The 26,393-nt window shown below is 44.5% G+C and overlaps 1 protein-coding gene and 1 long non-coding RNA gene across 4 annotated transcripts in view; one reads left to right on the forward strand and one right to left on the reverse strand.

Moving 5' to 3' along the window:
• LOC308460291 (uncharacterized protein) overlaps positions 1-26,393 on the forward strand; it is a 226,847-nt gene that overhangs the window by 94,841 nt on the left and 105,613 nt on the right. The window contains exon 15 of the mRNA XM_080976430.1: positions 8,994-9,120. Coding sequence (XP_080832556.1) covers positions 8,994-9,120 — 127 coding nt within the window. The remainder of the gene's footprint in view (positions 1-8,993; positions 9,121-26,393) is intronic.
• Positions 574-26,201, reverse strand: LOC308460649. 3 transcript variants are annotated; one of them, XR_013978684.1, is made up of 3 exons: positions 25,986-26,201; positions 7,174-7,319; positions 574-975 (listed from the first exon to the last, which is right to left on the reverse strand). It is a non-coding gene; the product is annotated as an uncharacterized lncRNA (long non-coding RNA). The 3 variants fall into 3 exon arrangements; XR_013978685.1 differs by lacking the exon at positions 25,986-26,201 and adding an exon at positions 8,363-8,457; XR_013978686.1 differs by lacking the exons at positions 574-975; positions 25,986-26,201 and adding exons at positions 5,113-5,219; positions 8,363-8,457.

The raw sequence follows: 26,393 nt of genomic DNA on the forward strand, positions 1-26,393 counted from the left end.
TCTTGGAAATCAGAACTCATTAGGTGTAACATATACATGTCATTTGTGTATGTAATTGACGAGGTAAATTAAAAGTACAGTGGTACCTCCGGTTGCGGACGGAATCCATTCCAGAGCTCGGATCCCAAGGTTTTCACAACCGGAGGTGCCTTTTCCGCACATGCGTGTGGTGCAGTAGGGCGCTTCTGCGCATGCATGCATGGCGAAACCTGGAAAAATATTTCCGGGTTTGCTGCATGTGTATTCCGAAGGATACATAACCAGAGGTGCTCGTAAGTAGAGGTACTATCTGAATTAGTAGTCAATAGGGATGGAAGATTCTGCCAATTTTGATTTTACCAGATTCTCATTTTGTTCATGTTAAATTCAGTTCTCCATATTTCTGCATTTTTTAAATTTAAAAATATCCTCATGAAAATTCTTAAGCATTGTTGTGTCAATTTCTACCAATAAGCACATTTTTCTTTACTTTTTTAATATACATTTTTATTAGTTTTTACATATATTTTCCAAACAGAACATATTTCATCTCATCTTATACAACATTTTGGCAATTTTAGCCTGAGACTCCCATCAACCGCGTCTAATGACTTTCCAACCTCATCTCTTAATCTTACATTTATTATCCTACCTATTACTTTTAATAACCCATAACTTAAAATCCATTCTCATAAATCTTTTCTGCATATTTCATATAGGTCTCCTTACAAAACTTCTTGTAGTCCTACAAGCGTAGTCAGTTGGTTATAATTGTCTTTCAAATAACTTATATATTTACTCGTCTTTCAAGAATTTCTGGTCCCGCTGGTTTTGAATTCTCCCTGTCATCTTATCCAATTCTGCGTAGTCCATCAATTTCATCTGCCATTCCTCTTTTGTCGGTAGTTCTTCAATAAACACATTTTTCTATGCAGGGTCGGCATTTTTGCAAGCTGTGTGGTAATGTTGTTTTCACTATGCACTATTTGTTTGTTTCTGATATTCAGAAAGAACAAACATGATTGTTTCCATTTTAAACAGGAACTGAATTGAATGTCTCCCCCATCCCTAGCAGTCCATCAAATCTTTATTTCTCCCCCTTATATGATACCTTCAGCAGGCTTCAAAAAGGGGGTCCCTAAAATACACAAGCAGACCTGTGATCCATCTTGTGGAGAAAATCCTCCCAATCTCAGTCTCCATTGGCTCAGAAAAAGCCAAGCTATTTCCATTTTCTCCTACAAAAGCAGGACATGGCTCAGCTGATTCCAAGTCAATTGAAACCAGTCAAAACGAAAACATGGTCTCCACCATTTACTGGAATATCTCCAAGGCCACCTCCCACATTTAAGCCTGCTCTTCCAACTAGTCTCATGGAACCAGTCTCATCTAACCAACATGCTTCTGACTGAGTTAATGCATGATGGGGTTGAGACCACAGAGTAAGCTGTTGTGCCAGGCTTAGCTCGCCTTAGGAGTGACTAGGCAATCGCTCTACCTAAGAAGCAGAACATGTGAGATCTGTGCTGGTTCATCCAAGCACAGACCGCATGACTCTAGCAAGTCTCTCATATATTCCTGTACCAATAATATGGAACTTCCTCCACTGTAACTAAGCCAAGTTTTACTGCCTGCATTTTCTGGATGATGTGTGTCCTTTTTCTATGCTGGGGGAAGAGGGATGTTTTGGACTCCAGAGGATATATTTTAAACTTCTAAAAGCTTAAAACAAACACAAGCCACCTTTCATCATTCTTTAATCTGTCTTGGTATAATTGTCAGTAAACTAATGAACTAGTGTTCAGGTATGAAATTTTAGGAGATTAGATTAATCAGATGAAGCATTTCAGGATAACAGATTGGCTCACTGTTGTTTTCTTCCTCATCCTGAATGTCCTTCTGTTCTCTCATAAAGAGAAAGTTTTTGTTTTGTCATTTTCTGATGTTCCTGGTGTAAAGAGAGCTAGTTACAATCTCATCTGTAATAATCATTCTTGTAATTACTAAGTGTCCCTTGGGTAATGTCTCAATAGATTTGCAGAGAATACAATCCAAAGTCTAAACATGGGTATAAAAAACCCTTCTTGCCATTCTAAGCATAGGAAAGCACAGAGGTAGAGGAATGATTTCTGCTGTTGAGTTGTAGGATAGGATCTTAATCTGTGAATTGGTAGGGAAGTGTTGTCCATGTCAAAAAAGAATATAGAATGGAGGATGGTTCTGAAGCTAAGGTTCATTTTCTAGATAGAAATGAGGGTGTCTGATAGGGAATAATATTTGCCTCAGCATGCTGTTATTTATTGTGCCCATTCTCTTTTATCTGCCACTTATGGTGTGCAAACATGCCACGAGTTGCATCATCCATGATCTGTCCAGAATTCCACATGAATACTACCAACCTGGTGATCTTATTGTTGGAGGACTTGCTTCTCACCTCCATTCTGCTTTTGACAAAGAGGACTTCAAAGAAAGACTAACTACCCATCAACTTCTTAATATCTTGTAAAGACTTCATTTGTCATGTAATAATAATAATAATAATAATAATAATAATAATAATTTATTTATACCCCGCCCATCTGGCTGAGTCCCCCCAGCCACTCTGTAATCAGATGATACCAAAACATTGCCAAGTGCTAAACATGCTTACTTAGAAGCCAGTTCCACTTATTTACTTCCAGGCAGAGGTGGAGGGGCAAGCTCGAGTTGGCTTGGGAAGAGAGAGATGGGGATCTGAATGTGTCACTGAGATGAGAGAGTCTTGCTTTGCTGATGTGCTCTCTGCCCCCCCCCATATTTCTTTCAAGAATAGTTTAAAAAGAAGACACATCTTAAGCTTGCCTAGTTTAAGAGGCAAAGGTCTTTCTGTTCTGAATATTGAAGTTCACCTCTGAAAGTTTGGGGTGAGGGGTCTTAAAAGCTCACCTCTTAGAATGTGGAGTTCTAAGAGCCCCAGGTGTTTGCATCCATGTCAGGCTTGACTCAAATAACACTCCTAGTTAACAGGTCTGAAAACGATGAGACCTATCACAGGTCTGAAAATGATGAGAAGTTATCCATTAAGCTAGGCTACCTACTTCTCTGTATTCTGATGCAGGTTTTTTGTTGCATCAGATCAGTACCAGTAGATAAATGTATGTCTATGTTTTGTGCTTTCAAAATATTTTCATCGTCTCTGTTGATATTTGTGTGTTACTGTCAAAGTTTGAAACCCTGTGCTGTTAATGCGGTGCATGCATCTTTGGTGAAAGCTGCTTGGTGATGGTGGGAAGAGAGAATTGTGTTTAATATTTATAGACAGCCCTGGATAATGCATATTCATTTTTATTAGTCTGGGCAAGAACAGATTGTGATCAGTGCAAGGTTCTGATCAGTGAAGAAATTGCAGTTAACAGTCACTTGGGAGAAGTAAATAGGGCGGTGGGTGGTAAAGTCCAGAGAAAGTGGACAGCTAAGGTTAAGCTATTTGTTAACAATATACTAGTAGTAATGGTAGTAATAGTAGTAATAGTACCACGCCCATTCTGGGTGGTTCCAGCATATACAAAAACATAATAAAACATTAAACCTTACAAACTTAATGGTGAATTTTGTGCTGAATATCAGAACCAGTGGGCTGGTGTCTTTTTTAGGCTAAGAATCTGCCCAGTTTTTATCAGAAGAGTGTCATAAAAGCAGATTTCTTAAATGACATGAATTATCCAAGCAGCCTGAAATATAATTGAGTAATGTAAGTATCAGTGAAAGTGGTATAGAAGTATGCAAGTAGAAAAAGGCATCCTTTAAGAGGAAATTGATTTGCAGATACCTGTATCTTAAAGCACAATTTGCAATAAGACGTTGAAGAATTCTCGTGAGGTCCTAATTTTTTAAAAAGAATATTGCATAATGTATCTCCCTAGTATACAGCATGAAATTCTCATTGCAGTGTTGTGCCAAAGAACTACCAGCATATTCTGGCCTTGGCCTTTGCTGTCAAGGAGATCAATGAGAACCCCAAGATCTTGCCTAATAACACATTGGGATTCCACATCTATGACAGTTACTTCAATGAAAGGATGACCTACTGGGTCACTCTGAACCTTCCCTCCACACTTCTACCTAACTACAAGTGCGACACCCAGAAACATCTGATGACAGCTGTTGGGGGACTGGACTTTGATACCTCCCTCCAAATGGCAGACATCTTGGACATCTACAAGATCCCCCAGGTAAGATACCACCTTGGGGACTTCAGACTCATTTACCATCCTATTTTGTATCCAGAAAGGTTTTGTATAGTAGAAAAATAGTTGTGATTGACAGAGAGTAGTCCTTCCCTCCACAAAAAGTGTTTCCAGTGAAATGCAATGGAGAAGGAAGGGGAGAGTGAAATAAAGATAGAGAGTATTGGGATGGACAGAAGGTACTGTGATAATGAGAGAGCACTAACTCATCCCTGCTTCCTCACCACTCCAAAACACGCTTCCACTTTATATTCTGCTAACTAGTGTCTCTCTTAACTTTGACCCATACCTTAATGACTGGAGACTGAAGCTGCTCTCCTGCAAAGCTGGGAGCCTGCAAAGCTGGTAGCTGCCCATGCATTGTGGCACTTGAGCGAGATTCTGTGCAATAGTGGTTTGGTAGAGATGTGGGAAGGAAGGGAAGTTAAGACACCATGCAATGAGGAGCTGAAATGCTGTGGTGAAGCAAGGTTGATGCAGGAGAGGAAAACAGCAGAGTAGAAAAGCAAGACGTTCAAGCTCAAGAAATATAAGGAGGGGGGAAAGCAGGCATTCAGGGGTTTCAGCGCAGGAAACTGGGCATGCAGGGATGGCAGAGAAGGTGGTCAACAAGCATGGGCTGGACTTAATGGAGGCCAGATCTGCCACTCCTCCCAGCTTTCTGTAGTCTGCCTTCCCGAGGCAACTGGCTCATCTGGCCTTCTGTGTTGGCAGGCCGTCAAAAGACATATACAGCTTGTCTACTCTTACTGAATATGCTCCTTTATTTCCTTTTAGCTCACTTATGGCTCCTTTGCCCCAGAGGATGCTAGTCAAAGGCAATCTACTTCCTTCTATAGGATGGTGCCCAATGAAGCCCATCAGTACACTGGGATTGTTGAGTTATTTCTTCACTTTGGTTGGACGTGGGTTGGGTTGCTTGCTGGAGATAATGACAGTGGAGAGAGATTTATTCAGGCCCTGAAACCTCTGCTCTCCCAGAAAGGCATATGCTTGGCCTTCTCAGACACAAACCTGAAAACCACATATTTGACTGAGTATTATATCATGTATTCTGACTGGATCCAAATCTATCAAGTTATTATGGAAAGTAAAGCCAATGTTGTTGTTGTCTATGGAGGAACAAAGTCTATGCTTATCTTGCGATCAATGGTAGCATTAGGTGAATTGGAAAATGTGACCAAGACAACTGTGGGCAAGGTGTGGATTCTGACAGCACAGCTGGATTTCACAGCAATGACCTATCAAATGAGCATGGATATGCAAGTCTTTCATGGTTCCCTCTCCTTTACAGTTCATTCAAATGTGGTGCAAGGATTCAAAGCTTTTCTTCAGGCACAAAATCCTTTTGAAGTGAATGGAAATGGCTTTCTCAAGCAGTTCTGGGCACAAGCCTTTGTCTGTTTATTTACAAACTCCAATACAGGGAAACAGGCCAGTGGAACCTGCACTGGAGAGGAAAAGCTGGAAGATCTCCCATCGTCTGGTTTTGAGATGAGCATAACTGGCCACAGCTACAGTCTCTATAATGCTGTCTATGCAACGGCACATGCTTTACATGCCATGTTCTTGCCCAGGACCAAATACGGAGCAGTGGTGCAAGGAGGGATGCAGGAGCTTCTAATGCTACAGCCTTGGCAGGTAATGCCTACACACACACACACACACACACACAGAGAGAGAGAGAGAGAGAGAGAGAGAGAGAGAGAGACCTGGGCAGTGATATGTAGGACAGTATGATCAGATTCTCTCTTGCTGTGTAGAGAAGCTGCTTGTGGAGGAGTTGCACAGTGCAGGTTGAGACCACCTTGCTTACAGCTGTTAAGCAGAATGATCCAATCCTGCACTGTGCTGGTCCTTCACAAGCAGCTTCTCTGCACTCAAGTTAAAAGAAGGATCTGAGCCTACACTAAGAGGAGAAAGGGAGAGCTGGCAGGGAGAGGCAGCCAGAGCTGGAGAAGAATGTAGCTGAGGCTGAGGAACGGGGATTGGGAACAGTGAGCAGAGCTAGGGAAGTACTCTTTGGTGCAAGAACCCCACCAGAGGTTTAACGCAGCAAAGCATGCAGCAAACAAAAGCATGGAAATATAGGTTGTTTCATACTCTTGTCTGTAACAAAAGAGACTGGGTAAATCCATATGGCTGGAGGGAACAGCTCAGAGCTCCGCATGCACCAAATTAAGCTGTGGACTGAGTAGAACAAAAGGCTTTGCTGCCATTTTCTCCCAAGGTGAGGGGAAGTGAGCCTGGCAAGGTAGCTTACTCTATGGCATTAACCTCTGTGTGAATTAATTAGGCTCAAGTATGGTGAGCTCCCGTTGCTCAGTCCCTGCTCCTGCCAACCTAGTAGTTTGAAAGCACGTCAAAGTGCAAGTAGATAAATAGGTACCGCTCCGGCGGGAAAGTAAACGGTGTTTCCGTGTGCTGCTCTGGTTTGCCAGAAGCGGCTTAGTCATGCTGGCCACATGACCTGGAAGCTGTACGCCGGCTCCCTCGGCCAATAAAGCGAGATGAGCGCTGCAACCCCAGAGTCAGCCATGACTGGACCTAACGGTCAGGGGTCCCTTTACCTTTACCTATGCTGTTTATATGAGGCTGGTTACCCTACCATTCTCTTGAAAGAGGGGAGATATCCAGGCAATGAGACCTGAAAGCCTTGGATTTTTTTCTCATTGTTTCTTGGTTGGGAATGCATTGAGATTTCCCTCCAGGAAATAATGGAAAACATTAGCTCCCTATGAAAATGCTCACCTTGTGAATTATTTCTAAGGAATGCATTATGTTTGCATTGCACGACCTGCATCCTGGGTGCCAGTACGGTGAGAGATTTGCATTATTCATAATTACTATTTTTATTTCAATGCAGCTCCATCCCTTCCTTAGAAGTGTCTCGTTTAACAGCTCTGCTGGAGAAACTTTATCTTTTAGTGAGAATGGGGAAGTAGATACTGGCTTTGATATTACCAACCTGGTCACTTTTCCAAATAACTCCTTTGTGAGGGTCAAGGTTGGAAGGGTGGACGTGGAAGCTGCCCCGGGAAAGAAAACATCCATTGATGACAACAGAATGGTGTGGCACAGCAGCTTTTACCAGGTGGGGCATAATTCCTATACCTATGAGAGATAGGAAAACAGAATGTTCTTGCACTTATAGATCATCAGTCCAGCACCTATGTGGCTCTCCAGCCGTATTCAAAACATTTTCTTCTACACTACATGGGAACATAAGATGAGCTTGCTGGGTCACACCCACGGCCCATCTAGTCCAGGGTAACACCAATGGCCAGTCTTGTCCAGCATCTGGATATGGCATGCATGGAGCTTGGGGCTCTTTCTGTATCAATGTACTTCATGACTTTGTTGGCAAGAAGAAGGTTCCTTGGAGATCAAATGCTAATGGTTAAGTAGGAAGCAGGGGCCACAGAAATTTGTGCACAACTGTTCTTTGTCCCCAACTGTGGAATGAGGAAAGGGGCTTCTTAGATTGGGGAAGAATCAAACAATAAATGAGGGCAAAGGTATAGAAAATCAACTCTCCCAAGGAAGGCTCGTTTGGCCCCTTCCCTACATATCTTTAGCTGTGAAATGAAAATATTCTTCTTCACCTAGGCCATTTGCAGATTAAACTGTCTATGGCCTTTTAAACCAGGGGTGGAGGCGGAGGCAGGTATTGCTTTGTTTGTTACTGTGTTCTGCATTTTCGTATATTTTATACAGTCGTCCCTTGGTTGACGAACGTCTTGCAAGTCGAACGTTTTGACTCCTGAATGCCGCAAACCTGGAAGTGAGTGTTCCGGTTTGTGAATGTTCTTTGGAACCTGAACAGCCAAAACAGTTTACGCAGCTTCTGATAGTCTGCAGCCAATCAGAAGCCACTCCTTGGTTTCCGAATGTTTTGGAAGTCGAACGGACTTCCTGAACTGAATCCGTTCGACTTCCGAGGTACCACTGTACTGTAAACTGTCTTGCAATCTTCTGATGAAAGGAGGTATAGAAAACAAATAAATAATAAACCTGGTTCTCAAACTGGTCAACCAGATGTCTGTAGGAAACCTGCAAGCAGTATCTGACCACAAGACCACATTCCACACATTCTCCACATTTTTAGATCATTATTGGCACTACAGTCCCATGGACTGCAAGAAGATCAAACCTACCCATTCTTAAGGAAATCAGCCCTGAGTGCTCACTGGAAGGACAGATCGTGAAGCTGAGACTCCAGTACTTTGGCCACCTCATGAGAAGAGCAGACTCCCTGGAAAAGACCCTGATGTTGTGAAAGATTGAGGGCACAAGGAGAAGGGGACAACAGAGGATGAGATGGGTGGACAGTGTTCTTGAAGCTACCAACATGAGTTTGACCAAGCTGAGGGAGGCAGTGGAAGACAGGAGTGCCTGGCGTGCTCTGGTCCATGCGGTCACGAAGAGTTGGACACGACTAAATGACTAAACAACATTTGGCACTACACTACTGTCCTCTCCTGAAGGCATAACTTTTACATGTGCTAAGAATGAAAAATTGGGGGTGGAACAGGTATTCCTTTTGTATATGGGGATAATGGGGGCAGAGCTTATGAAGATAAGCCCCCAATCCTCTTCCCAAATTGAGTCCTCATGCATTCTGTGCAGAACGGGGCTCAAAGATGGTCAGTTTCAGCATTCTGTTTTAAAACCATGGAAAGCAGAAAGGGTAATTTGACCCTGATTTTGGAATATGTTGTTCAGTGCTTGCTAGTTCTAGCTAATTTCTGTGTGCTAAACTGTTTATGTGTTTATTTAAATGGGCAGGTTCCACCCCTTTCTGTATGTAACCCAAGTTGCCCTCCTGGTTCCAGTAAGGAGAAGAAGGAGGGGGAGCCATTCTGCTGCTATGATTGTGCCCCATGTCCTCAAGGCAAGATTTCATCCCAGAAAGGTAGGAGACACTATATATATATATATATATATATATATATATATATATATATGGTGCTTTTCAAACATATATCATGCTATATTATTTTATAACATTTGTTATGCTGTGAATCACCCTGAGATCTTCGGATGAAGGGTAGTGTCAGGGAACTGCCATCGGAAGGAAGGGAAGTGAAAGGGCTCACACAGGTTGGGAGAGACTCAGCAGCTGAAGAGGGAACCAGTAGGGGGAGAGGAGCTGGGCTGAGGGAAAGGGAGCTGGAGGGATGGCTCAGAGACACTTCCAGCGAAAACAGTGGGGAGGTTTCAGGACCTCCTGTAGGGACACCCACTCCTCGCCGGAAACTGTCACGCAGAGAGTCCAGAAGACGTGTTTCCGTTAAGGAGCTTTTATGTTGGAAGCGATTCCGAAAGCAACCACTGTCGGAATCTGCCAGCGACTGACGGAGCCATGTTTAAGGGGCTCCGTTACAGACAGAGGTTTGCAAACTTGACCAAACTCTGAGGGACTAGGATTTTACACACAAGCAGCTCATCGTCCCATCACAGCATTCCGACAGTCTTCGTGAGCAGCTTGTGCAGGAGAAGGCATCATGAGCAACCCAGCCGGAACCGGAGAAGCAGGAGCTGGAGCGGGTCCAAGCCTGGAAGAAAGGTACCGGGTGTTGGAGGTCCAGCTAGCGCTGCAGACGGCGAGGCTTGAGGAGAGGAGGGCTCAGGATGCAGACAAAAAGGGGAAAGACACCCAGCTCGTCAGAAAGGTACCAGGATTGGTGCAGAAGTTTGGGGGGGAGCCCAAAGACTATCATGGCTTTCGGACAGAGATGCAATATGCCCTCAATCTGCAGTTTGATGAATTCCCTGACGAGGAATCAAGAGTGGCTTTCGTGATTGGGCATCTTGAAAAGGGGGCGAGAGACTGGGTTAGACCCCTGATGGCAGCGAATAGTGACGTCCTAAAGGACACGATGAAGTTCTTTCGCGCCATGGATCTGATGTTTTCCAGCGATATTGAACAGGGAGTGGTCCGCAGACAGTTAATGGCTTGCAAACAGGGGAGCCGATCTGTCCGTGAGTACTGGACTGAATTCACCATGTTGATCCATAAATTGGGGTGGGATCTATCGGCGGAACCCATTCAAATGCTTTTTGAAGAAGGGCTTTCTTCGGCTGTGAAAGACGAACTTTCCCGGGCGCCCAGGGCGGAGTCTATGGACCAGCTGACCAAATCAGCGCTGACCATAGGAGCGCGCCAGGAGGCGAGAGCATTGGAGAGGCGGGAAGGGAAGGGGGAACGTTGGAAGGAGTTCCGCATTCCAGACATTCCAGAGCCAACTTTCCCGCCGGCAGAGCCGATGGAAATCGGAACAGCGCGCGCGCGCGCAGTTTCAAAGCCCAGTGAGGGGGGAAAGAAGGAGGGAAAAGGCGCCCGGAAATGCTATCTCTGCCAACAGCCAGGTCACTTTGCCAGAGTCTGCCCCCAGAGGAAGGAATGGCAAGGGATGGTAGGAGCTGTGGAAGGAAGAGAGGAAGAAATACCGAAGCAAGTAAAAGCCAACGCCTGGCTGCCACCGTCGGGGCACAGCAGTCAGGCCAAAGAGCAGTGAAAGTGCCCACGCCAGAACCTCCTAAACCCGCCCTAGTGATAGAAGTGGCGCTAGAGCTGCCAAACGGACACCCTCTAAAGATAAAGGCGCTGTTGGACTCAGGCAGCTCCTGCAATTTCATGAGCAAAGAGTTTGCAGCTGAACACCAGATACAGACGATCCCTTTAAGCAACCCCCTGCAGGTGACCACGATCGATGGCAGGGAGCTGTTGGGAGGAGAAGTCAGCTTGCAGACCGTCCCAATGATAATGAAGGTGGCAAGGCACACCGAACTGATAGCGTTTAATGTGGCCACCTTGGGAGGAGCTCCCATTATATTGGGGATGAGCTGGCTAGCGTTACATGATCCGCTGGTGGGCTGGCATCAGAGAGTGGTTTCTTTTGGTTCAGCACATTGCTTAGAACACTGCAAAGAGGGAAAGGGTTTGGCAGGGGCCCAAGCCACCCTAGCAGGGACTGAAGTAACGGAGAACGTGAAGGTACCACGACAATACGCAGATCTCCGCGACGTCTTCAGCGAAAGGGAAGCTGACCAATTACCCCCGCATAGACCCTTTGACTGTCAAATCAATTTACTCCCTGGGGCACAGCTCCCTCTAGGCAAGCTGTACGCCATGTCAGACAGAGAGATGCAGGAGCTAAGAGAGTTCATTGACAAGAACCTGAAGAGAGGGTTCATCAGAGAGTCCAGGGCGGTGGGGGGCAGCCCAGTGTTTTTTGTGGATAAAAAAAACACGAACAAGCCGAGGCTTGTGTGTGACTTCAGGGCCTTAAATGCAGTGTCAGAACCAGTGGCTTTCCCTATGCCCAGGATTGACGACATTTTGACAAGGGTCAGGAAGGGAAAGATTTTTACTAAACTGGACCTAAGGGGGGCGTACAACCTGATACGAATAAGGAAGGGGGATGAATGGAAAACCACCATGTTCACCCCTTTGGGGGCATTTGAATATTTAGTTATGCCCTTCGGCCTACAAGGAGGCTCCGCGTGCTTTCAATCGTTTATGAACCACGTCCTGGGGCCTTTGCTTTACAAGAATTGTGTGGCCTTCTTAGACGACGTGTTGGTGTATTCTGAGAATGAGGAGCAGCATGTGAGAGACGTCAGAGAAGTGTTGAGCAGGCTGCAAGCCAACCAGCTGTGGGTGAAACTGGAGAAGTGTCAGTTTCATACCAAGGAGGTGGAATTCCTGGGGTATCGCCTGTCAGACAAGGGATTGGCCATGGATCCCGGCAAGGTCCAGGCGGTGCTGGAATGGAAAACACCCAAAACAAGGAAGGATGTGCAGAGGTTCCTAGGATTTGGGAACTTCTATCGTAAGTTCATCCGAAACTTTGCCCACCTGACGGCGCCCATTACGGACTGTCTCAGCAGTAAGAAGAAGTTCGTTTGGACTGAGGAGGCGGAGCGAGCATTTGAGGAACTAAAAAGGGCCTTCGCCTCGGAACAACAACTCCTGCATGTGGATTTACAAAAACCGATGAGAGTGGAAACTGACGCATCAGACAGAGCGATTGGGGCGGTGCTTCTGCAGCCAGGGAAGGAGGAGTCAGAGTGGAGACCGTGTGCCTTTTTTTCGCGAAAGCTGAACAAATCCGAGAGGAACTACACGGTGTATGACCGAGAACTACTAGCCATTCATGAGGCGTTCCGGAGATGGAGGCACCTGCTAATTGGCGCACAACATAAGGTGCAAGTGTGCACTGACCACAAGAACCTAGAGTATTGGAGGACGGCACGAGTGCTCAACCAACGGCAAGTGAGATGGGCCCAGGAGTTCTCCAAATTTAACTTTGAGATTTGTTACGTGCCAGGCCCAGAGAACATTAGGGCGGACGCTCTCTCACGCAAACCTGAATATTTGGAGGAGGAGGGAGCACCCGAAGAGAGACATGTCATTCCAGAGGACCGCTGGGTGTGTGGGGCGGCATTGGTGGGACAAAGAGAACTGGTAGAGGAAACAGAGAATGATGAATACGCCCAGAATAAGCTCAGAGGTCTTAGGGGTGAGGGAGAGGAACCAGGGGGTTTCGAGGAAAGAAATGGAGCTTTGTATTACAAAGGGGCACTGTATATCCCTGAAGGAGACTTAAGGGGGAGGGTACTCAAGCAGTTGCACGACAGCCCCACGGCGGGGCATTTTGGACAACACAAAACCATGTGGTTGGTCACCAGGGAATTTTGGTGGCCTAAGGTGAGGGAAGATGTACGGGAGTATGTAAGAGGGTGTGAGCAATGCCAGCGAGCCAAAGGGGAGAGGCGGGCACCGGCGGGGCTATTAGAACCCTTACCAACCCCAGAACGACCTTGGGAGGCAGTGTCGATAGATTTTATGACTGATCTGCCGAAGTCCAAGGGGAAAACAGCCATCATGGTGGTGGTAGACCTACTAACAAAGATGTGCCACTTTGTAGCCTGCTCGCATGCAGTCACGGCGGAAGAGACAGCGAAGTTATTTGTAGAACACATTTTTAGGTTGCACGGGGTGCCATTGAGGGTGGTCTCAGACCGAGGAAAACAATTTACTTCCAGGTTCTGGAGGAAGCTCATGAGCTTACTGCAGGTGGAGGTCAACTTTTCGACTGCCCGGCACCCTGAAACCAACGGGCAGGCGGAAAGAGCAAACGGGGTCCTCCAGCAATACCTGAGGTGTTATGTCAATGACAGAGAGAATGACTGGGTAGAAAAGTTGGCGCTGGCGGAATTTGCCTACAACAATGCCGAGAATGTGTCCACAGGGATGAGCCCCTTCTTGGCTAATTATGGGTGTCATCCCAGGGCTTTCCCAGGGGGAGAAGGGGAGAGATGGGGTGTCCCGGCAGCCGAGCATTTTGTAGAAGAAATGGAAGCAATCCATCGTCAGCTCCAACTCAACTTAGAAAGGGCGAAGGAAGAATACAAGAGGCAGGCAGACAAGAACCGAAGGGAAGGTGAAACCATAAGGGTGGGAGATAGGGTGTGGCTGTCAACCCAAGGGTTGCCGTTCAAAGGAGGTTGTAAGAAATTAAGACCCAGGAGATTGGGTCCCTTTGAGGTCATTCAACAGGTCAACCCAGTGGCTTTCAGGCTCCGGTTACCCAACCACATGAAACTGCACCCAGTATTTCACAGGTCGTTACTGTCACCGTATGAGGGGGGACGAGAAGGGATGGCCACTCGGGGACCGGTCATAGAAGAAAGGGAATGCAGCAGCCATGTGGCAGAAATCCTCGACGCCAGATGGAAGGGGGATCAGGTGGAGTATTTGGTAGCGTGGGAAGGAGAACCGGAGTCAGAAAACACTTGGGTAATGGCAGAAGATATCAATGACGAGGTATTGATAGAAACGTTCCATCAAAGGTTCCCAAGGAAACCTCAGCCTGTGGAGAGGTTCCGGAGGGAATACTTTGGGACCACCGATGAGGAGGATGAGTTGGAAGGATTCTCGGAATCGGAAGGGGAAGGGGAGATGGACTCTGAGGAGGAGGAGTACTTCGAGACCAGGAACCGCAACAGGTGGAGAGAAGTGTTCGGGACATCGGAAGATGAAGGAAGTTCATTCCGGGGTTTTGCCTCCTCACCGCCCGTAGAGGAGGGGGCGAGAGGGGATGAAGGGGGCCCTGGAGGGGAGGTGGATGTCAGGGAACTGCCATCGGAAGGAAGGGAAGTGAAAGGGCTCACACAGGTTGGGAGAGACTCAGCAGCTGAAGAGGGAACCAGTAGGGGGAGAGGAGCTGGGCTGAGGGAAAGGGAGCTGGAGGGATGGCTCAGAGACACTTCCAGCGAAAACAGTGGGGAGGTTTCAGGACCTCCTGTAGGGACACCCACTCCTCGCCGGAAACTGTCACGCAGAGAGTCCAGAAGACGTGTTTCCGTTAAGGAGCTTTTATGTTGGAAGCGATTCCGAAAGCAACCACTGTCGGAATCTGCCAGCGACTGACGGAGCCATGTTTAAGGGGCTCCGTTACAGACAGAGGTTTGCAAACTTGACCAAACTCTGAGGGACTAGGATTTTACACACAAGCAGCTCATCGTCCCATCACAGGTAGTATACAAACTTAGTAAATAAGAAAAATAAGGAAAATGAAATGAAATGTCATGTCATGTTAAAAATGTCAGGTGTTCCATTTCCTCAATGCAAGATTTCATCCCAGACTGACCCAGGATATATACCTTTCAAACTTAAGTCATATTAGCAGTTGTGGGGAAAGTTAAGTAAATACAATGGAACCTTAGTTTTCGATTGTAATCCATTCCAGAAGAGGACTTACTTGAGGGTGGCTTCAAGATGGCGACGAAGGTAGTTACCAAGTAATTTCGTTTACCCTCATCAAAGTTTTACGTGGTTTTAAGCGGTTTTATCCTCCTTTGTTTTTTATCCGAGAGTTTTAATGATCTGCTGGCTGTGCTGGCTGTCTTTTAATCTCGCTCCACTTGTGTTATTTTGTTTTATCTGGGTTGTTCCGACCCCCCTGGACTCGCCGCCACGGCTGCCGCCGCCTCCCTAACTGGGAGAGATAAGTGAAAAGTTTTCCTGGGCATAAATCCTCTGCCCGGTCAACCAGCTATTTTCTTTTAGCTGTTAGCTTACTGCATATTGCGAAGTGAAGTTTGCCCGACTGCTGGAACCGGGCTGTTTCAAAAATCCTAGGAACAAGGAAGGGGGAAGGAAGAGGCTTGAACTGGCTGCCTTACTGTGAGTAATTTTACGGCACCACACTCCCCGAAGTGGTAGTATTCCTGTGAGGAAGATTAAAGGATTTAAGGAGCTCCCCAGCACAGTGCTCACGTCGGTGCCCCTGCAAAATTGATTTATGGGCCATGGAAAACGCCCAAGAGACCCCGACGAGGCATTATCCTCTCCGAGGCCTAAGCAATCAAGGAAGGGTTTACCTAAAGGTGGGAGAGGCCCCGAGGAATGTATCTACTCAATAGCAATTCAAAATCGTTTCGATCCTCTAACGGCCCTTGAAACAACATCAAAAGATGAGGCCCCTGAGACGCTACAAATTGGAAAAGCCAATGGTAACACAAATGGGGATGGTCCCTATCCGAAGGAGGTGTTGGTAGCCGAATCTGCGGACTGCACAGGTTGTGAGCAACTCCATCTAATAATTAGAACTCTAAACTGTATATTTAAGAGAATTGATGGCCTATCCTCTCAGCTGCATAGCCTTCAGCAAAAACTGGATGACCAGCCGGTACAGACAGCCCAAGATGGGGCAGTAGATGTTCCATTGTGCCGGCAGAAAGCGCCACCAAACACTGATCGTATGAAGAACTGCAAATATAATCTCAACCCCTCACTGAATCGCCAATCCCTGATTCTACATCCAAGGAAGATTTCCCTAACCCTCCGGGAAAGGGACCCAAGTTGGGCAACGCTACATGGGACTAAAGAACACCTCAGATGGCTTCTAAAACTTGAGACATCACAAATAGATCTTTGTGCTGTGCTTCCCTTAATCCAACAGAACAGATATCAGAGAATGATGCTGGCTTTCCACTCTGCAAAAATCCCCTCTCTTATTATTAAGCAAAAAGTGTTTTTGAATAGTCTTGGCATTTTTCCAACGAGTGTCTTCATGGATTCCATAATTAGACCCCTCCTATCGGAGGGATTAATCAAGGAGACGGCACAACCCTCCCATCCTGAACCACAAAAGAGGGCTGAGCTGCACACCCCATGTCTGGGCCAGTTCCAAAATGCCTCCACTCCTACAACTAAACACTACGATTGTGCCAGTAACTCTCTGACACCCCAGGAGGAAAGAGAGCTTATCGCCTCCTTTGGAGAGTTACCAGCGATGGAACAACAAGAAATTATAAATAGGCTAGACTTACTTAAACTTCAGCTCCTAAGTATTGCCTGCAATGGAGTTTCTACGAATAATACCCACTCTAATTTAGCGGTGCCATGCCCCATGGAGGTGGAAACAGCAATTCCCCAATACCCAGCATATAAGGTGCCTTCTGCATTGGATGGGAAGGTCTCACTGCTGGAGGCAGACTCTTCTCCTCCCCTTCACGTTGGTAACTCATCCCTGCTTCTAATAGACTTATCTGTTCCCTCCGTGATTAACCGATCAAAGAATGGAACTCAGGATAACACCCCCCTGGATAAATCGTTGTCCCTTCATTCCTCCATGCCGGACTTGGAATCAACATACATCGAAGACCATCCACGATCTGAGACGGCAGTGGCCACTCCAAGTCAGGCTTCTCCAGAGCACTCTTGTCCACCAAAAATCCAACAATTACGTGAGGAAGACACTACAGTGTCGAGAGTCACCACAGAGTGGACTGAAGACCCAGCAGGACATATAAATCAAAGGATCACAAGTGTATCGGTTAGATCCCCAAAGAGGACGGCTCCAGCGGACTTGGCAGGAGCCTCTTCAGAGCCTAGTTGGGCCCGACAGCTAAAAACGCCAAATATTATCCCTACCCACCAGGATGCTAACTCTCTTCTGCCCCCCAAAAATTCTGGCCCTCGTGAGTCGATCGTGCCACAACCGGCTCGCATTAGAGCAAAAGACTCCCCACAACCGGTGTGCACCAGAGCAAAAGACTCACCACACCAGGACGACAACTTTCAGCAAAGGAAAATAACGGACTTCTTTAAGGGAGCGTCCTGGTCGCATAAGAGCCCCCCACAAGAATTTAAATGACGGTTAGCCGGACAATCCAGAAAACCACCAATATCGATCCTCTGTTGGAACATAGCTGGCTGGCGTAGGAAAAAATGTGACCCAGAATTCCAGTCGTATATCAACTCGTTTCATATCATTCTATTGCAAGAAACTTGGGAGGAGGGTGAAATTGTCATAAACGGATTCGACCTATTATCCCTTCCAGCTTACCCCTCCCAGAAAGGAGGACGGCCGAAAGGTGGTCTAGTAATTGGTATCTCACTGAAGCTGCATTTCAAATTTTCACTGGTTTTGACTGCTCCCCCTTATGTTTTATCCGGGTTGATGTCGGGGGGGAAAGTATCACTGCTAATCTCTAATGTTTACCTCCCGCCAGGGGGTTCGTCCCTTGAACTGCATGATAGATGGGAAATATTAGAAGATCATTTAGTATCATGCCGAGTCAAATATGCCAATAGCCAATTCTTAATTGGTGGTGACTTCAACGCACGTATAGCAGCAAATTGGGCTGATTTAACTAAAGCAAAATGGTGGACTGCTCCATGCCTTGACAATTATGATTTGAGACATGCCTTAGGGAGAGCCTCAAAAGACTCTAAAGTAAACGAGGCTGGAGTACTTCTTTACCAGATGGCTATTCGCTTAAACTTAGAACCCCTGAATGGCTGCTGCCCTCCTGATATACCGGGGGAGTATACCCACCTAGGCAAAAAATCAAACAGTGTACTAGATTACCTTTTAGCCTCGAGTGACCTGATTTCGAAAGCTCTCTCTTTTAAGATTGGCAATATTCACTATAGTGATCACCTTCCACTTGCTGCTACGTTTGACCTAGACTGGCACGGGGACGAGCTCGGTCATCTAACTCAATTAGATACTAATGCAGAAAACCCGGCAGAGGGTACTAATACGACATTACGAGTGAAGGGTATAAAGTGGTCTGTAACGCAGGCTCAAAAATATTCTGAATTTTTTCAGCAGGAGATCATACAAACCTATTCAGCCCTTGGCATAACTTCATATGATCACGATCAAACTATTAATCTATTTGCCAATCTGTTGAATGACCTCACGTCATTCTTTTCTGTCCCAACCCACCAGGCAAATTGGGCCCACCCCAAGATAGGTGCACCGTGGTTTAACCGTAATTGCAAACAAGCCAAACAACATCTTTGTGCTATTTATAATGATTACAAATCCTCAGGGGCGATTACGCTTCCCAAGGAGTACTACCAGGCAAAATCTGCTTACAAATATGTGCAGAAAAAGGCCAAACAGGAATGGCAATTGAACCGCTGGCAAGCACTTATAGCTGCCTCAAGTACCCGTAATTCCCGAAAATTCTGGCTGTTGGTTAACAGAAAATCTAAAAGATACCCCTTAACAGTTATTCCTGCCCCAATTTGGGAATCCTTTCTAAGGAATTATTTTGCCTTACCAGACCTTAATATTAATACAATCGATGGAGTCTATGAGCAGCTCCCTCTTTGGCCACCCACTGACCCGGAAGAAATCCACGGACTTATTTCTAATCTTAAAATCGGAAAAGCCCCCGGTCCTGATCTAGTCCCGGCAGAAGCTATAAAACTTCATGCTGACTGGTGGGCAAAAATCTTGGCCGCTACCTTTGATGCCATAAACAACAGTGGGAAGGTACCAAGAATATGGAAGGATGCGATTATTGTTCCAATTCATAAAAAAGGCTCGACAGATGACCCGGGAAATTACAGGAATATCAGTTTATTGTCATTAATTGGGAAAATATATGCACGGTTCTTGTTAACTAAGCTTACTAAGTGGGCCGAAGAGAACAACCTGATTGGGCCTGAACAGGCTGGTTTTAGACCGAATCAGTCAGCGGTTGATCAGGTCTTAGTTTTATACCACCTTGCCCGGAAATACTCCTCCCCAAATAGAGGCCAACTTTGTGCGGCCTTTATTGATTTAAAGGCCGCTTTTGACAGCATCCCCAGAGGATTGCTTTGGGGAAAATTAGCCCGATGGGGAATAGACAAAAGACTTCTGTGGCTAATAACTAAATTGCATGACGGATCGGCCGCTAGGGTGAGAATCACTCCGGCAGGCGACCTCTCAAACTCAGTAGCTATCAATAGAGGTGTTCGCCAAGGATGTATCCTTGCTCCGACCCTTTTTAATCTATTTATAAGTGATATGAGGGCGCCTCTGATACAGGCTCAAGAAACGATCCACGCCCCCCGTCTTGCCCAATATCGTTGCCCCCTTTTACTCTACGCAGACGACGCAGTGATCCTATCCTTTTCAAGAGTCGGCCTTAGGAGGGCATTAAAAATCTTCGATGTTTACTGCAAATCAAATTTTCTTACAATTAACCATGTTAAGTCCAAAGTCCTAATTTTCACCAAGAGTCGAAAAACCTATAATTGGAGAATAGACGGAAAAGCTATTGACCAAGTCTTTAAATTTCAGTACTTGGGAGTCTTTCTCCAACACAACATGGGCTGGAAGGTCCATGTTGCATATGTATTAAACAGAGCTAAAGCCCTTTCCTATGCGCTATTGCGTTTTTTCTTTTCAGATGGGGCTTTCCATATTCCATCAGTGTTAAAAGTTTTCAAGGCAAAGGTGATTGCAACAATAGCATATGCAGTCCCATTATGGGGGTCCTTTGCTAATTTAACCCATTTGGAGGTAATCCAAAACCAGCTTTTAAGAAGGTTGTTAAAATTACCCAGGTGTGTAAGCAATACTGCTATACGACTGGAACTAAATGTTACATCTCTAGAAACCACATTATGGAAATGCATCCTCTGTTACTGGTTGGCTTTATGGCATAAACTTCCAAATCTCCACTTGATACAATGCCTTTGGAGAGATGACTTCCCTAGCCCCTGGGCAAAAATAATACATGGGAAACTTGTGTCCCTAGGACTATCTCCATCTGAACTATTAAAATTGGATTTAACTTTGGCCAAAAGAATTATAACCCACAAATTAGAGGAGATGGATTTACAATTTAATATTGCGACAGGTGGTGGCACCTGTTCGCCGATAAACCTTGGCTTAACACCACCAACGAAACTTCCATCTTACTTAACTACCTTATCTGTGGTGACGCACAGGTATGCCTTTATAATGGCTAGATTCAATGCTTTCCCATCAAACGTGTTGGGTAACAGACTCTCCAACGGACAGATCTCACTCTTCTGTGACTGTAAAAGCGGATCTATAGAATCATTATATCATATAATCTGTTGTCCATTACATTCGGCTTCACGGTCCAAGTTTCTGGCCCCATATTTATCGAGAATTGCTGACAGTCCTCAGGAAGCCCAAATAATATACTTATTAAACGACGAAGATACAAGTAGATCCCTTGCAATCGCTAGATACCTGATTAATGTTTTATATCAAAAGAGGAGAAATGGATCACTGTGTGTTTCTGACAGCTTAGCTAAACTTAAGAACCATCAATAAGTGCCAGAACTAAGACGTATACCCCACAAAATCTGATGGATCGGAATTGCGGTTTACATAGAGGGAGCTTATTGTGTATAGTGTTTACTTAACTAAAGTAAAATTGGTTTTATAAGGGTGTTTTAACTTGGAACTGTTTAAATTGTATTGTTTATGGATAAATTCTGATGTATTGTTTTCGATATGGGCCAATGGCCGCAATAAATCTAAAAAAAATCTCCATTCCAGAAGACCATTTGACTTCCAAAACGTTCAAAAACTGTGGCACAAAGGGCGGTCTGCAAATTTACAGAGAAAATTGAGAAAAATACAGTGGTATCTCAACAGAAGCCATTTACTTTCACGTTTTCGGCATTTGAGTTCCAAAACCTTTGTCAATTGAGAAATTTTAAAACCCAGGTTCCACTTTAATTAGTAATATGTGCATTTTTGTACATATTCTTTGTTCAGAAAACTGTATTGCAAGCTTGAAGATAAGCACATATCTTTCGGGACAACTATCTTTTGGTTCATGTGTTAGTTCAAGGAGTGCAATTTAGATCTTTCCCATTCAAATGGCAACAAAACCAAATTTCTCCTCCATCCTTATTGGAAGACAGCCCCATTAAAAAAACATATGGACTTTGTCCTAAAAAGAAATGTTTTGTCACCTATGTTCTATTATTTGTCAGAGTTTATAATACAGCAAGCAATACTGAGCTAAGTGGGCCAGTGGTGTTACTTTTGGGTGAAAGGTGGTATGCAAATTTAATAAATAGATAGATGAATAAATAAAATGTCATGTTAGAAACCGTGGAAGAAGATAAGTAAATAAATAAATAAATGGGAATATGTTGCATTTCTGTACATATCACTTGATTAGAAAACTGCATCACAAATTTTGGAGATGTACACATTTTGCAGGGTAACAATACTTTGGTTCATGTGTTGGTTCAAAGAGCGCCATTTTGGTAACTTTCCCACTGAAATATCAACAAAAGTAATTTTCACCTTGATCCATATTGGCAGAGAGCCCCCCCCCAAAGGAATGAACCTTGTCTTAAAAAGGAAAGGTTCGTTACCCATGATCTAATCTTTGTCAGAGGCTAAAGTACGGCAGGCGATACTGAACTAGCTGGGCCAGTGATCCGACTTGCCATAAGACACCTTCCTTAGTTCCTGTTCTGAACGTAGGACTAGAATTAGCTACAAGGAGAGGATATATAATTTAGTCATTATAATCCCTTGCTCACAGGAGTGAGATCAGGAGGGTATCACCCTTTGCAACTTTAAACTTGGAAGCTAAAATGACATTGATTTAACCTTCTAGAAATAATCCAGGATGCTTGGTGGCAAACTGGATTTTCCCTCATATTACCCCTTTTCTCCTCCTTAAAAAGAACAATCATGTACACTTTGTTTTGTAAAGAAATGAAAGTAGTATTTACATAATCTAGTTTTCGAAGCAGCAGTTACAGTAGCAAAATGAAGGCAGGTTTCTAACTGATAAATTACAAAAGTACAAAATCTGAGGCATGACGAAGAAAAAGAGGGAGATGCCCAAGCAGGAAGGAGTAGTGTTATAGCTGCCTGCCAAGGCAAACAAAGGAAGTGATCTCACAGAGTCCTCTGCAGCAAAATTTACAGGAAAGTTCTGTGACCTTAGCCACTTCGTGTGCCTGTCTAGCAAAACATGATTTGATGGATTGATTCCAATAATGTACCACACTTGAGTAATTAAGACAAGCATGATATTTATTTGTAGTTACCACCCTTATCCATCTAAACTGGGGGGTTAGTGTGACATCACAGGGTATGCTGAATGGCCCAGAACAGAGTGCTAAACTGGGATTCTCATTCATTCACACTTACACTCAGGTTTGTCTGGAAATACCTGCAAAAATTGTAATTTAACCTTATGAGTTCCATACTGACACCATTAGTAGTTGCTCTCCAACACATCTGAAATCTGAAAGTATTGTTTTCTTTCCAGACATGGAAGATTGTGTTGGGTGCCCTGAAGACCACTATCCAAACAGAGATCAAACACAATGTATTCCAAAGACCATCAGCTTCCTGTCTTTTAAAGAGCCCCTGGGGATGAGCTTAGCAATGTTTGCTCTTTCCCTCTCTCTCCTCACAGTGGTGGTCCTAGCCATCTTCATTAAACATCAGGACACACCCATTGTCAGAGCAAACAACCGGGACCTCACCTACACTCTCCTCACTTCCCTCCTGCTCTGCTTCCTCTGCCCGTTGATCTTCCTCAGCCCTCCAGAAAGAGTGAGCTGCCTGCTCAGACAAATGGCTTTTGGCCTTGTTTTCACAGTAACTGTTTCTTGTGTTCTGGCCAAAACAATCACGGTGGTTCTGGCCTTTGTGGCCATCAAACCAGGATCTAGAATGAGGAAGTGGGTGGGGAAAAGGCTGGCAAGCGTCATTGTGATTTCTTGTTCGCTTATCCAAGCTGCCATTTGCATTGTGTGGTTAGAAATCTCTCCCCCATTCCTTGATTCTGACATGCACTCTGTGATGAGGGAAATCATTTTAGGCTGCAACGAAGGGTCAGTTGCCCTGTTTTACTGTGTCCTGGGCTACATGGGCTTTTTGGCCATTGTCAGCTTTGTTGTGGCCTTTTTTGCTAGGAAACTTCCTAAGAGCTTCAATGAGGCCAAATTCATCACCTTCAGCATGTTCTTGTTTTGTAGTGTTTGGATCTCGTTTGTTCCAGTCTACCTGAGCACCAAGGGGAAATACATGGTGGCTGTGGAGATCTTCTCCATCTTGGCCTCCAGTGCTGGCATATTGGGTTCTATCTTTTTCCCAAAATGCTACATCATTGTGTTGAGGCCTGATCTGAACAGCAAGGAGCAATTAATAAAGAGGCAATAAAAAATCCTATCATTTTCGTGGGTTTTTTCTACGAAAATATGAGCAATATAATTCTCTTTATCGACATCATTAAATTATCTTGTATTTTATGTGTTGCAATTGCTATGTGCAATTTCTTTAACAAAATTCACTGTGGTCCCTCTGAGCTAGGAGCCCCTGATCTTGTTTTAAACCTAAGGCTTATCTGGAAAACCAAGAAACTGTTATGAGTACCACAAAATATTGGGGCCTGATTAGAACCTCAAAGGGTAATTGATTAGAAACTGAACAAAAAGACCAATACACTGAGAGGCATTTTTTTTTAAAAAAGCTTGATCCTTTCTAGGTTATTTTCCTCTCAGTAAGGTTCCAGTAGAGTTGCTACTGTCTCAGAGATTTCAGAACAGTGAGTGCCCACTTACTTGGGGTTATGTTCAAGTGCACACCCATAAATGAAGATTTGATAAGTGGGAAGCACCATCTAAATCCTTTGAATGTCTTCTATACTTCTCTCTCTCCATCCCAAATCAAGAATATTGCACCTAAAATACCCACATCTGTTATTTTGGGAGCTGACTGGAGGATGTGTGGAAATGTTGCTGCTTCTGCTGCTCTTCTATGCACATTAGTTGTCAGGTGGGGGGGGGCTGAGCAGCATAAACAACCCCCTGCTGCACCTCCAGTCTCTGCCCTCACAAGCCATGAGAACTCTCCAGCACTCTCCCTCCATTTCTGGGTATTAATTAAATTATTTGGTTATTTATCGTGTGCAGTGGGGGATGCCTGTGGTCATGGGCAGTATATGCTAGACCATTCCTGGAGGGGTTTTTAAACTTAAAATTCAATGAATAACGATTTTGGTATTTTTAGTGGGTTTATTGTTATAAAATGGGCAGAATGCTTCAGAATGAATATTTTGGAGTAAAAGCATTTTGAACATGAGTGAAATTAAGCTCCAATTTATTAGAAAATATAATACCACCACACACTACTTTATATTTATTACTTCTATATATTACTCCCTCCAACTAGTAGTGAGGGGCTTTTCTATCAGGAACATAAATAGCTGTTTGTGGGAATCTCTCAACCAAGAGTTTGTGCCCCCAACCCGGATCTTGGCATCCAGAGCATTCTCCTTTTTTGATTCCTATTTTTTCATGCTTCCAACGAAACCACCTACAAAACTGTCCTTTTCACCTTTATTTCATCTCAGTATAATTGTCAGAAAACTAATCAACTGGTGTTCAGGTGGGAAATTTTAGGAGGTCAGATTAATCTTTTCCACTGGTTGACACTGATAAGAGACTGGCCCACTGTTCTTCTCTTTTCATTGCTGTTAATTCTGCATGCCCTATTGTTGAGCCATAAAACCGTCAGAAAGAACTTTGAATGAAACATCAGATACAGGGTTGTTATTATTATTATTATTGGGCATTTTCATATGTTCCTGATGTAAAGAGAGCTTGTTATTATCTCACCTATAATTATCACTCTCAGCATGTCTATGTCTCCCTTGGATAATGTCTCAGTAGATTTCCAGAGAATACTAACCAATGTCAAAACATGGGTATTATAACCTCTTCTTGCCATTCTTTACAAGGGAGAGGACAGAGGAGAGGAAGGATTTTAACTATTTTCTTAATCAAGTTGTAAAATAGGATTTAAATCTGTGAATTGTTAGAGAAGTGCTGTTCGTGATAAGGCAGACTATTGTACCGAGGTTGGTTGTGAAGGAAGGTTCATGTGCTGGATGGAAATAAGATTGTTTGATGAGAATAATATTTGCTTCAGTATGCTGCTGTTTATTGTGCCCCTTCTCTTTCATCTGCCACTTATGGTGTGCAAACATACCACGAATTGTACCGTCCATGATCTGTCCAGAATTCCACATGAATACTACCAACGTGGTCATCTTATTGTTGGCGGAATTGCTTCTCATCTCTTTGCTGCTTTTGACAAAGAAGACTTCAAAGAAAGGCTAACTATTCATCAACTTCTTAATATCCAGTAAAGACATCAAATGTCAAATGATACTGAAATATCCCCCAGCTCTAACCAGGCCTACTCAGAAGCTAGTTCCCCTGATTTCAGTTGGATTTACTTCCACTGATGGGAAATGCAGATCTGAATGTGTCACTGAGATGAGAGAGCCTGGTCGTGTTGATGTGTTCTCTCCTCCCCACATCCCACCAAATCTCTTTCATGGAGAGTTTAACGAGAGGACTCACAGGTTGAACCTCCCTAGTTTAAGATGGAAAGCCCTTCTCTGTTCTCAATCTTCACCTCAGAAACTCTTTTGTGAAGTGTCTTAAAGTCTCACCTCTCCTTTGAATAACCCCTGATGCTCGAATAACATCTGATGTTCTCGTCCAAGTCAGGCTAGACAATTGCGTTTAATATTTATAGGCAGGGCCTGGATCAGATACATTCAGGCTGTAATCAGCTGAAGGTAGTGATCAGTGAATAAATGTCAGTTAACTGCCAGTTAGGAGAAGTTCTGAGGGAGGTGTGAGTTCCAATTGAGCAGTAAAGATCAGGTATTCCCTGAGGGAAATGGCAGGACTAGGGGAAGTTTGAATGAACCCTACATTAAGCCAAAATTCTGCTCAGTTCATACCAGAAGAACATTAGAAACACAGATTTTTTAAAGGAGCTTGGATGTCCAAGCAGCCAAGAATATAACCTGAGGAGTTTGCCAGTCAGAGGCAGACTGTACCTAGCTGCTCAA

Source organism: Podarcis pityusensis (genome assembly GCF_964106645.2).
Source record: "Podarcis pityusensis genome assembly, chromosome: 13".
Classification (NCBI taxonomy): Eukaryota; Metazoa; Chordata; class Lepidosauria; order Squamata; family Lacertidae; genus Podarcis; species Podarcis pityusensis.